Genomic DNA, 13,753 nt, shown 5'->3' with positions numbered 1-13,753 from the left:
CTATAGTGAGCCTATAACTGACAGCCTGCCCTCTCTCCTCACAGTTTCTCTTTGGATTACTTACTTTGTCTCTTTTGATTACTTCTCTTCATTCTAACATGTCCTCTCATCCATCCACTCATCCATCTGTACATGTTCATTTGCCCATCCATCAATCACCAACTCCTTACTCTATTGTTAAAGGAATAGTCATTCCAATCATTTATTACACCTTTGAATGATACCAGTCACCAGGACTTGGAGGATGCCTGTGGGGCGACCCACCCAGGTAAATTAGCAGCTTGCCAAGTACATTTTTTTGGGGGATTTATTTCAGCTGCCATAGTGCATGAAGCTGGTGATTCTTGCTGGTGAAGTTTCTAAATAATCATGCTTTAATGCTGCCAAGCGCCAAAGTGTGTTAGTGAACCACAATGACAACAATTCATCGCACCTATGACACAGCACATCTGTGCTTCTTCGAGTCACAGTGTGTCTGTGACACAAACTGAATGGACAGACAGTCTGAAACGTAGCCTTGATAATCAGATGGAGGTATAATAGCCAGCTACTGTTGCAACGCCATTAGCTCATACTAGATTGACAGACTTCAGTGTCTGAAAAAACTAGACTCGCTAAATGAAATGTCAATAACAAGTCGTCAATAACTTTTTTTACATCATGAAACTGATGGTAGCAGTAGACATATTATAGGGTTTCAGGTACATAAAGAAAGGCATGCACAAGTGAACTAAAGTTACTCTTAATATATCCCCGTGTGGAATGGAATTGGCGCAGTGGGGCGGACATGTAAAAAAACAACTTCAGCACCACTGTGCAGCACTTAACTCAAGATCTGAATGGGGCCTAACTGAGGAGGTGCCATGGAAAAAAGAAGCAGTGACATACTTTTGTAGTCAAACAGATTTTATAGTACCTGCTGTAACTTACTGCCATCCATGTTCCTTCTTTTGAAAATATGCTAATCTGTGGTAATGATGAAGTGACATAACTGATCATCTGTGGTAAAGACGAACTGTGTGTTACCTTGGAAATGAGATAGCAGCGCAGCACTTCCAGCTCCCTACAAGATGTCAATCAAAATGTTACAACACCAGAGTCGAGGCAGATAGGCAGACACAATCACTTAGCAGTGTTTTGACAGGAAAAGGAAAGAAAATTGATTTTGCGTTGTTTCGAGTGCCTGCTTCTAGAAGGCATCATTTTTGTGAATTTTGTAGTCTAGCCTACTTTATGGTTACGTAGCCTATATCACTTAACAATTCCAAAAAGTCATTATTCAATTCACATAACCTTTAAGGTGATGCTCCTCTGGGTGTTTTAAACATCAAGCAGAGAGAAAGAGAGAGCCAGAAACCGGACTCACGGCACCACTGTCTGTCTGACTGGAGGCCAAGGAGAGTTAAGACATCACATTATTGATGACACACACTGACACCACTACACACGAAACACCTTGCCTTAGGCTATGTCCTACACACGCACACACACACACACACACACACATACACACACACACACACACACATTCATACACACACACACATACATACATACACATACAGAAATACACCACCACATTGGGTTTTGTTCATACACTTCCCCCACCCACACTCTCAAACACACACACACACACACACACACTAAACCTCTGTAGCGCAAGCCAAGTCTCCATGCTGTTGGCTAGCTCCTCACAGAGGTATGCCCACCTCTGGCTTGGATCAAAGGACTAGGCTAAATCCTCTGGCCAGACACACACACTGATACACACTCTCACACACACTCACATACACACACATAAAACACACACGCATGTACAGTACTTTCCGCCGATTCCTAGACAAGATCAAAAAGGGTATTTTTTTTGCTCTGAGCATATAGCATAAATCAACATACACAGACACGTGTACACACACACACACACACACACACACAGACACACCCTCTCAAACACCTGTGGCAGATCAAACACATCAAGCCGAGAACACGCACCTGCAGCAGGGAAAAGCCCTTGGATATAGTGAACAAGTAAAGCAACTGCTCTAACACACGCACACACACACACACACACCTCTACACTCTCTACACACATCTACTTCTACTCAACCCAGCCTGACCTCAGTAATATTCCGTGACTGGCGATTCACTATGCAAAGATCCCATTCAAATAGCTCAATGGCCCGACCACAATCAAAACACACACATACAAACAGAGAGAGAGAGTCTGCATGCAGCCAGGTGCATGTGGTAGGGAGCAGCGTGGGGAGGAGGGCACATTTGATGTCCTGTCATTGAACAAACTTCACTTCAAACCACTCCACGCCCGGTGACTGCCACATTAAAAAGGACCACACTTAAAGCAGAGAGAGAGAGAGAGAGAGAGAGAGAGAGAGGGGGAGAGTGAGAGTGAGAGAGAGAGAGAGAGAGAGAGAGACAGGCTGGGGTACGATCCAGAGCATTGCTCCAAGGGTTTGATAAAGCTGCTCCCGGATGTTAAGAGTGTGTGTGTGTGTGTGTGTGTGTGTGTGTGTGTGTGTGTGTGTGTCCGTATCTCTCCCTCCAACTGCAATTATTCCCACAGGTTGTGTCTGTAAATAGGAGTATGTTCTGAGATTGCCTTGTTAAAGCCACGGGAAACTGAAATCCGTGAATCCTCTAGTGTTGTGTTGTCTTGTCACCTTTTGGGATTCAATTCCTACACGAACAAAAGCCTTGTCATATACCCATACAGAATTCTAATGAATGCACATATATGTGGGGAATGTCAGAATATATTTACATGTATTGGGACAAAATGGGAGGCGGTAATAGGCTCATTGGGGAGAATAACCTGAGAAACCCTATAGCTCCCACGAAAAAAGGGGAGCTTTGGGGCTTTGGGGCTAGGGAGCATTTGACGGCGCTTCACAAAAGCTAACAGTGCTCCATTTCTTGTAATGCATCACATCTCTGACTATAACACTTTTTAAATTTCATTTATAGCCCAAAGGGTCATGGAAATAGACGTAATTTTAGGCTTATCACCTGCTTATTTCCTAATATAGTACCGCTCACACAATCTGATTTTACAATCACAAATCTTATTATATTAGCATCAACAGATTTCATAAAGATTTTGCAACTGAATTACACACATAAGCCTTTATTTTGCAGTAAAAGAAACAAAAGGTAAACATGGTTTTATACATGCTAGCCATGAAATAGCATACTGCATTAGTCATTGTTGGCATCTACGTCTCTCTTATTCATCGGATTAAAGTTGTCAGCCATATATTCCCAGATAAGTCTACATTGTCTTTCATGTTGTAAAGTTAGCTGCCTCTTTTCTGCTGTGTAAGGTTGATGCGTTACTTGCTTTTAGGGTAGATGATGAATACTTGGTTGTTCATTGATGGCTAACACAACAGACAGGATGTGGGCTGCTGTGTGCTTGAATAATGATAAATTGGTAAGCATTTTTGTACATACAGCACTTAGTCTGTACTATGTGATAACTGATACACACCCTTTCTCTTGCTTTCTCTCACTTCTCCACTACAGGTTGGAGATTCTTTTCTGGCTTTTCACTGTCATTCTCTCTTTCTGCATTATTCAAAGTCAGGTCCCATATTCATAAAGCATCTCAGAGTAGAGAATCGCTCCTTTGGGCAAAAAAAATGGAGAGTGACGTAAATTCAGTCCTACTTTTATACCAAGGAATAAGAGCTATTCAATAAGCGTCCTAACATTTAAGAGTTCTCCTGTGTCGGAAAATATTTAGGACGCCTCGAGAGGTGTGCTAAACTAGTTAGGGGTGGAAAAATGGCAGATCATCGCAGCCGGTGTGTGCGCACGTTTCGTGAGAGGAAGGATATATTGCATTTGTTCAATGATGTAGAATTACTACGCCATTATCGGCTGAACAAAGACGGAATGATGTATGCGACTGACATCATCCAAAAACACATTAGTCCTCTGACAGAGAGAAATCCATCCAGGTATTGAGCACATGAATTAATTTCTTAAGCTTTTTTTTTTTTATTTCAAGGTATAATATTCTCAATATTATCAATCTCAATTTAGTTTTCTCTGTGTCGTCCTCTTTCTCTGGTGGCTCCTGCACATCAACCTCCCCAGAACAGGCAGACCCTCAGGCAGAAGTTGACGGTCCAGTATAATTTCTCCGCCAATCAACCAAGTGTCTCAACACATGCACAAACTTGAATAAACATCATATATATTTTTTTCTTCTATCATTACTGTGTCAACCTTATGACTGAATTATTTAACCTAATATGTAGAAAGTGCGTTATTGTGAGCATACTGGTTTTACCACTAACCCAGTTGGCTGGGGATTGTAAATTAGCAGCCTATGAAGTCACACGGCCTTGTGTTGTTACAACTTGATTTGCATTTCTAATAAGCGGTGCAGCCTGCAAAGACATGCCGAAGTGTTTCATTTTCTCAACTGATAAAAAGGTTTCCCAGGATTTCAAACCGTCGCTGAAAATAGTCTATCCCTGTCGTTGTTTGACACGAGATGAGGAGTGACGAAATTCCAGCAAAACACGTCATAAAGAAAAGTTGTTCCCAAAGAGGATCCCACTCTAACTCTTAAGGAGGAGTGATTTTTGTCCTGAACTCACTCCTAGAGCCATTTCTGAGGCTTTATGAATACGGGCCCAAATCTAAGGCATTTTTGGCCAAGACTGGATTCTGTATTGTTATGATCCTCTCTCTCGTGGTAAATTCCGGAAACCATGAGAGACCTACAACAATTTCAAGGTATGAGTATGAGAACTGAAACACACGCCTTTTTCCAAGAGCCTAACAAGTTGTTTGCACCCCTCGCTCACACACCCCTCTGAGTGAGGGGTGTGTGAGTGAGAGGTGCAAACAACTTGTCTCTTGCTCTCTCATTCTTAGCTGTCATCTGCAAAATCGTATCCAAAATTTGATGGAATTTTTGATGGAAACGCTCCATGGGAGCAACCTTAGAAGTACAGCAGGTGTACTCCTGAATGCTATTGAGTAATGATAGGTAATCTCTGGGATAATTTCCTGTTGACATTTATCTAATTCATAGGTGGGACGCCTAGCATGACCCTGGGGAGGAGGCAAAGGATGCCCAGGGAAGATAGCAGGTATAATGACTACGTTTTCCATTACAAAAAATATTACTGTGTGACATTACCCTATACGGGGCAGAGCAAATTTCACTAACATTTTTTTCATATGTGGATCCTTCAGTTGTTAGTGCCTTGATTAGATGATAAATTCTCATAATGCTTGCCAGCCATCTATTGTCCTTTTCTGAGGTATTCAGTTGTATACAATTTTGCGCTGTTTATTATTGTCATTGGTTCCCAATTCTGACAACATGACACATTCTGGCCCGATTTTCATGAAACTTTGTGGAAGGGTGTAGCATGGGCCAAGGAAGAACCCATTAAATTTTGGAGCGGATCCGGATCCGACTCACGACCAAACAATAATAGCACAAACCTTGGCGGAGGTCTGCGCTTTCCAAGTGTCCATCTAGTTAATACCTTGAAATCCCACAAAATGTGCTACAAATGATGAAACTGTCACAGTAACTCTTTGTTTCATTTCTTTGTTTTGGTCTCCTCTTCCTGTGGCTGTACAGTATTTTATTTCAAAACAGTGCAAATTCTCTTAGTATTCATCAAATATGGTGTATCTCAAAAACAGAAAACAATGCAGAGCAGTGGTGTGAGATAAAAGTACTCTATCAAGGCAAGAACAAGGAACCAATGTGTCAAAGTTAGACTTTTTAGATTTTTCAAAGATACATCTCCTAAACCCCCTTTCACACTTGACAAGGTGTTTTGTGAATGTGGTTTATTTTGCCCCTTTTAATTTTGGTTTCCCTGTTTTTCTTGTCTTTGTTTTCAGTTGCTGTAGTTAGAAAACACTCAGAGGTCTCGAAGGGGCAGCTGGGACAGGCTATTAATTCCAAGTTGGCCGAAATTCGATTCCACCAAAAAACACAAGATGACCAGTTAAGAAAATGATGAATGAATTGATGGTTAATGTGGTTATGTGTCTCTTTTTCATACCATTTGCATATTTGATTACATTTCTTGTGAATATGTTTAAATATATTGTAATCATGCAGTATTCATATATTTGAATATATAGGAAAATGCATTTAAATACAAGTAAACAAATATATTAACATATTTTGATAGCACATATATTAATATATACCTTGTATATTATGTATATTCATGGGTAGGTAAAACAAATACTTATAAATATATATATTTTAATGTATGTAAATATATGGTAAAAACAAATAAAATATTTAAATATATTTTTTATTTGTGATAAATATGTTTCTATGTATTTATTAAAAATATTTCCACAAATATATTCTATTTCTGTATGGGTCCCTTAACCCCATCTCAGGTTTTCATAGGGTTACTCCAAGACAATCTCACGTAATAGAGTGTGGAACAGCAATAAAAATGTCCTCGGTCATTACATGTTAACAGCAGTCTCACATGCATATTGTGATTGGCTGAGTCAGTCCAAGGACTGCCTACTTTAAAACCTTTATCACTAAAGTATCGGTCCGCCTTGTTTACATTCTATTGTTACTGCAGCTTGACACTCCCCATGCTTAAAGCCCTTTGGTCGGACCGCATTCAAGACCAAAATGGACCACTGATAAATTCAAATCACAGGATTCCTGTTGATATATCTACAGTGTCACCCTCTCGATGCATTTAGAGGCACTTTGGGCTCTCTGGCCAAAGGAGTAAGCACAGCAGAATATTGAATCGTTTATAACTGCAGCCAACGGTGTCAAGCTAAACTTCCAGCAAGCACATTGCCATTCCACAACAGTGGAAATAACTCTTCCTCAGACTGCAACTCCCACAGCCGTTTTACTTACATGATAGCTTTGTAACTAACTGTAATTTGAGCATTAACAGCTAAAAAGTATTGTTTTAACTATTACTGTCTAACTTAATGTGGTACTTATTTCTAAAATTCAAATAATAAATATTACTTTGGGGCGTAGCTACAATGCTAAGGCAAACTATGGCCAAAGTATCTCCAAATTACAGATGATGATCCACTATTAGGAATTAAAACAATGTTTTCAGGTTCAGACTCAGGGGAAGAATTTTCCTCTAACATTATGCCTATCCATTCTTTTCCACTTTGCACTTTGCCAAAGATGTTGTATGTAAGGTTTTTCTCTTTCTCTCCCACCGGAGCTGCCGGCTGCTTCTCCATCTTCACTTTCGTTTTGGTCACATGGGTGCACGTTGTGCATTCAAAGGTTGTGATTGGTCAGGCGTAATGGAAGCACTTGATGTACCACACCAGGACATTTAGGGGAATTGACAATATAACACTTAAATATCGGCAAATGGCATGATCATTAACTGTGGAAAAATAAAACAGCGATATATGATTATCTACAATTAATTGTGCAGCCCTACCTGCACCTAGCGTCTTTAAACGGTGCAGTACATGAATCTCAGCCACCCATGTCTAAGAGGGAGAGATACAAAACACAATCCTAGTAACAGGTGTCCGCTACATTCTGTTAGCTAACAGGCTGTCACAAGCGTCATAATACCAGCCTAATGGGAACCATTATGGACCAACATCATGGCTTTTAACTTTAACTACCCTTAGCTAACAAATAAGAGGTGTGTGTGTGTGGGCGGTGTGTGTGTGTGTGTGTGCACGTGCATGCGTGGGCACCTATCTTTGTCTGTCTGCCAACCATCCTATCTATCTATCTGTCTGTCAGTCTATTTGCTTTGAGATGTCTTGTAGTTCAGTCAATCAATAGAGTGCATGTTTTCTGAGCGTTCTTCTTTATTTGGATGTCTCACTGTAGAACCACCTTCAAAAGTACAAGATAAGCTTTAGTGCCATAACCCCCCCTCCCTCCTCACACACGCACACACAGTGGATCAATAGCAACCTCCTCCCCATACCTTACATAATAAACACCAAGACCTAAACAGCAAAACAGCCTTCATTCCACCTGAGCGGCCCACAACAATGGATTCCTAAACCCCTTATGAGGAGACATAGAGGGAAGAAAGAAATAGAAACCAAAAGGAGGAAGAGTGACACTGAAAGAACAAACAGTAAAAAAATGGAGAGAGAAAAGAGGCAAGACAGAGAGGGAGGCAGGGAGAGAACGGAGTGCTCATATTTCAAAGCTCTGCAGGATGTTTCTAGGGACAGCTCCCGCAAAATGCATCTTTTCACAAACATAGGAAACCATTTTAACTGGGCAAAAACACACACACACACACACACACACACACACACGTGCACACACTTAGACACACACCCACACAGCTAATGGCGATTGTATCCATGCCTTTTCTTCATGATAAAACTGTTCTTCAAAGTGCCCTATTTTGAGCACTGTCAAATCAACATCACTCCACTGGGAAGCATAAACTAACTAACCTGAATAACATCAACAACCCAACTCACAGGCTCACCAAAAAATATTGTATACTGCAACTGAGTGCTATTTAATTGTGTTTGTTTGTTTGTTTGAGTGTGTGTGTCTGTGTGTGTGTGTGTGTGTGTGTGTGCATGTGTGTGTGTGTGAAGAAGACAGGGTAGATGTACCTGCAGCACTCTCCTTTGTCCACACACCAATTCACACACACACACACAGACATGCACAATGCACACACATGCACGCGTGTGCGCACACACACACACACACACACACACACACACACACACACACACACACGCACACACACTATTTTCCATTAGGAGAGTCTGGCCTGTCCTCTATAGCTGCCACTTCAACTGCTGTGAGAAGAAAACACTTAGGACAGATAGAGGGTTAGCATCAATCTGACACACACGCACACACACACACACACACACCTGTCAACAACACATATGTAGTCTCCAGTCCTGTCAGCCTAAAACCTCTTTCACAAGTTTCCACACACAGACACACAAACTCTATCTTTCTCAAACACACACACGAGCACAATTGCGCATGCACGTACACACGCACACACACAGACACACACACACACAATGTGCAGAGTGTCAGGTGGCTGTGGAAGAGTGGTGATTTGTTCCTCCTGACAGACAGGAAATAAGGGAGTCGACCAGGGACATCACTTCCTCTCAGACCTGACTAACCTGACATCTATCACACACTCCCTCTCCCACACACACACCATGTTCTCCTCTATCTTTTGCTCTCCTTCTGTCATACACATACACCTGTACATGCGCGCACACACACACACACACGCATGCACGCACACATCCATCAGACTGCTAACTCTCTCCTGAGGCCTCTCGAATTCAAACTTCTTGTATGTGTGTTTATGTTTGTGCATGTGGGCAGAGAAAGAACAAGTTTCCAACTGTTTCATAACTAACATTAGAGTTAACATTTAGAGTAGGAAAATACTTCAAATCCTGAGGTTGCATCCAACAGTAGTGGAGCACGCTACAGTACTTCTGGTGACAACAAATTGCTGCATAACTGTTGCAATAAAATGTTTTTATAAGCTGTAGTAAAACCATTGCCAGAGAGAAAGAGGGACAGCCAGTGGGAGATTATAAATAAGATTTAAAAACAGAGGTAAGAGTCAGTAGAGAAAAGCAAAGAGAGTGTAGAGAGGTGGAGAAGTCACAGTAAGGTTGTGCAGCCCGGAGGATGATAATCAGTTAGATGAGGCTTCTAATTCCTCCTCTCGTTACATGGTTAAGCAAATCTCCCTGTCCGCTTCCACTGTTTGACACTGATGAGAGAGAAGGGGCTTGTGTGTGTGTGTGTGTGTGTGTGTGTGTGTGTGTGTGTGTGTGTGCACTCACACATGCACATGTGCATGTGGTTAAAATAAAATATTCCTATCAAGCTCAAAACTCTCCCGGCCCACAGCCTCACATCCAAACGTCCTATCAATGACCTCAATTCTCGAGAGCAAGCCAATGGTCCAATCAGCATCAAGCTCTGGCTTTGCTCAGCCAATGACGTGTGTCATATCAAACCTAATCACACTGATAGATCCACTCTAAGTGGGTCAGCATAGCACTGTAAGCCTTGGCCTAGCTAGAGGAGAAGTCCACTAATCACAAACTCATGATAAGAAACTAAACTTTAGTGTGGAGTATGGACTAAAAATTGTGACCCGCAATATATTTTTTAGACTAGAGGGAACTGCATTGGTTTAATGGCTGAGATACATGTGCCATATTCTAATGCAATTACCTTGGGCAAGGTTGACAATAATGATGACCAGCAGTATTTTATCATTACACTTTGGGTACTTAAAGACAATTATCATTACCCACATGAAACAAAATCACTCTCCATGTATTATGTAAAAATCTTGTAACCCATACTCCAACTTTGGTGACTCCCATTTCGGTGATATTCATATTTTTAATGTAATTCAAAGAACATTGTGTGGATTGAGAAAGTTCTACAACCCTTGGGCTTATAAAACCCTTTCAAAACCCCATGGATAACCTAAACATGCATGGTTGTCAAGCTAAAAAGCAAGGCTGTTTTTCCCAGTTCCTGATGAAAAGAAGATACAAGATACATACATTTTGAAGATACAAGGTTTTCTGACAGTGACAATACTATAGGTAGAGAGGCATACTGGACACCACAGTGTAACCTCTGCTTACAATTTGTCTACATCCACACTGGACCTGTGAATCAATCAAACAGTTGTGGAGTATAGGACCTACTGGATGACAGGGAGGCAGTGGGGGCAGGAGGATAAGTTATGAATAAGAAAGGGAAGATGGAGAGGTGAGCAGATGAGAGGAGGAGGTGGGGGAGGAGGTGGAGGAGGAGGAGGGAGAGACAGTAAAATGCTGCCGTCACTTAAACTCTAAAATGAAAGATCGATGAGCTTATTTAAATGTGCTCCCAGAGACGAGAGTTGGCTCGTATAAAGCCCAGCATTTATGAGGAGGGGTGTGGGCATCGATTGACTGAGAGAAAGCGAGAGAAGAGAGAGTGGGAGAGGGAAAGAGTGGGAGGTGGGGGGTGAGGGGGAGGAGAGGGGTGGGGGTGGGTGGAAGAGACAGAGAGGAGGGGAGAGATCAGGGGGATCAAGCTTGGCTCATGAATTTCATCCTTTTCCTCCTAAAATAAAACGTCCTAATAAATGCTGGGGGGAGAGGGGTCGACACCTGGAAAATCTACAGCCTTCGATTGGCTGCCTGGCACAGCTGATCAAATCAATACCCCCCCCCCGTCCCCCCCCCCCCCACTCCCCCACCGCACTATTTCCACTTCACCTCCTATCCCCGACACACACACACACACATATACAAACATGCCCCCCCCTTACCAGCCACTCACACGTATATCTCGCAGCAGGAGCCCCCCTCAGCTGAGGCTGGGTGCTGGTGCTGAGACCTTGACATTAGCGGGAGGACGGAGCTGACTCTGCAGCCACATCATCCCTCTGTCCCCGCCTCCTCCTCCTCCTCCTCGACACTTAGAGGAGGAGGGAGGGAGGAAGACGGAGGGTGTGAGGAGTGGGAAGAGAAGCGAGAGGAGAGCAACTTTTGACACACACAGAGGTGTTGTCATACCGTCATCATCGATTGAACTGCAGGCACTGCTTTCTGAGTGACAAGCAGAGAGCGCCGCATTCCCTCCTCTCTCTATCTCTCTCTCTCTCCTCCCATCTCTTTTCTCCCCCCTTCTCTGCCCACCGCTCCCTTCTCTCCCCTCCTTTTTCTCCCCTCTCACACCATCTCCTCTCTTCTTTGCCACACTGCCACCCTCGTCCTGATTGCCTCTCCCTCTTCGCTCCTTCTCCTCTCTCTGTGGTCCCTCTTTCACACTCGCGCAGACACTTTCCTCCAATTGCTTGACTCTCACACGCATTCTACACACATTCACAAATAGCAACCACCCCCCCCCCCCCCTTCCCTCCCTACACACACACACACACACACACACACACACACACACATTCCGAAAGCCCCTCCCCCACATAACCCCATGTCTCAGTCTTACATTCTGCCCAGCACGCCATCTGTGACCCGGAGAAAACTGTGTGTCGACACCAGTCTGACCTTTTCTGTGCTTTTGTTTTGCCGGTCTGACACGATCCCGTGGGGTACATACACACACACACACATACACATACACACACACAAACACAAAAAACACGCAAAGAAACACACAGATATGCACACTTTCTCTATGTTTCTCTCTACCCACGATAGAAAGGTACAAAAATACATGTAACATAGCAACACACAATTTTCTCCAACAGCATCAGCCAGGAATCAATATCTCATCATATCCGTCTTCTTTCTTGTTGTGTTCAACTGATAACTCCACACACAAGCAGTGGCAGATAACCCTCTCCAACCACAAGTCACACACTGATCTGGACACCTACAGAAGCAACAGGGTCAACACTGGGCTAATAGGAGGCAAGTTAAATTAATGTGTGCCTTCGTTTGTGCGTGTTTGCGCAGGCGTGTGCATGTGTGTGTGTCAAATCAAGGGCCGTAGTTAAGCAGGTCATTGACTAAGAGGAGGATTATCAATGCCTGGAAACTGTAACCCCCCCCCCACACACACACACACACACACACACCACGTTAATCCTACCGCCTATACATCATCATTAAAGACAACAACATTTACACATGCACACAAGCCGTAGTAGGTCCTACCCCCCCACTCTCTTTTCTCTCTCTCTCTCTCTCTCTCTCTTTCTCTCTTACACACACACACACACACAAACAACCTTAAATCTGGTTTAGCAGAATCATTACATTATTCACATGTCAAAAACAATGGAGTTGGCCTACTACATATCAGCCCCCGCCCCCTCCCCCTCCAAGCAAACAAACACATCCCAACCTGCAGACAAATTGCTATGCTTGGTCTAATAAATCACACTCTCATTTCACTTTAGGAATCATCATCTTACTTTCCCCCTGTTCACCATGGTCCCCGTGACAAATGAGCCTGTCAGGAGATGTTTTCTGACAATACACAAGTCCACTTAGGCTTACCCTAAAAAAAACACCCCTCAATGAATCTCTAGACATTAGGCCTAATTATTTGGTGTATCTTCTGGGACTAGTTTAGGACCCTATCCGGCACCCAGAGCTCCTGGGGACTCAGGTCCTACCTTGGGCGTGCAACATGTGGCAACTGCTGCCGAGGAGGAGCAGGAGGAGGAGAGGCAGACACCGGCTCCCACTCCGGGTCGTCCCGGTCCCCATCGTCAGCCTACTCCCTGCGGCGCGTCCCTCCGCACGCACCGGGGATCCCTCGGGGCAGTCGGCGCACCTAATTCCCGGTTTCATGCCAGAGAGGTGCTCGGAGGAGGAGATCGGGTGAGCGGGCAGATTACAGTGAGTGTCCGCGGCCACTTGTGCTTTGCCGCTGTCACTCTCTCTGCCCTGTGCGCGGGGGACACCGAGTCCGGGGAGAGAGAAATTGGCTTCAGCACCCGCCGAGCTACGCGCTTCCGTCTCCCCGCCGTGAACCGGAGAGCCAAGCTCCGGGAGTCCGGTAACACCGTTGTCACCGCTGACAGGCTCCCCGCTCTGACTCCCGTGCCCCGGGCTCCACAACTCAGCAGGCAGCGGGAAGGAGGACACCTCTCCAACAGCACGACTTTCCCTCCCGGTCTGATTCCCCGGTGTAACGGCAGAGTAATCTCCTGTGGCTGGGTCCGTGGGTTTCTGCGCCCTGCGATACCTCATTTTCATTTGGATTGATCCGAGCACA

At 43.8% G+C, this 13,753-nt stretch overlaps 1 protein-coding gene across 1 annotated transcript in view; it reads right to left on the bottom strand.

Annotated features, from left to right (window-relative positions):
* LOC139923632 (protein sidekick-1-like) overlaps positions 1 to 13,343 on the bottom strand; it is a 210,974-nt gene extending 197,631 nt beyond the window's left edge. Inside the window, exon 1 of the mRNA XM_078282594.1 lies at positions 13,149 to 13,343. Within this exon, the coding sequence (XP_078138720.1) occupies positions 13,149 to 13,326 (178 nt within the window). The 5' untranslated portion in view covers positions 13,327 to 13,343. The remainder of the gene's footprint in view (positions 1 to 13,148) is intronic.
* Positions 13,344 to 13,753: the final 410 nt, after the last annotated feature.

Source organism: Centroberyx gerrardi, chromosome 3 (assembly GCF_048128805.1).
Source record: "Centroberyx gerrardi isolate f3 chromosome 3, fCenGer3.hap1.cur.20231027, whole genome shotgun sequence".
In the NCBI taxonomy this organism is placed as follows: Eukaryota; Metazoa; Chordata; class Actinopteri; order Beryciformes; family Berycidae; genus Centroberyx; species Centroberyx gerrardi.
The sequence above is the reverse complement of the archived record's forward strand: the minus strand, read 5'-3'. Positions and strand labels throughout refer to the sequence as shown.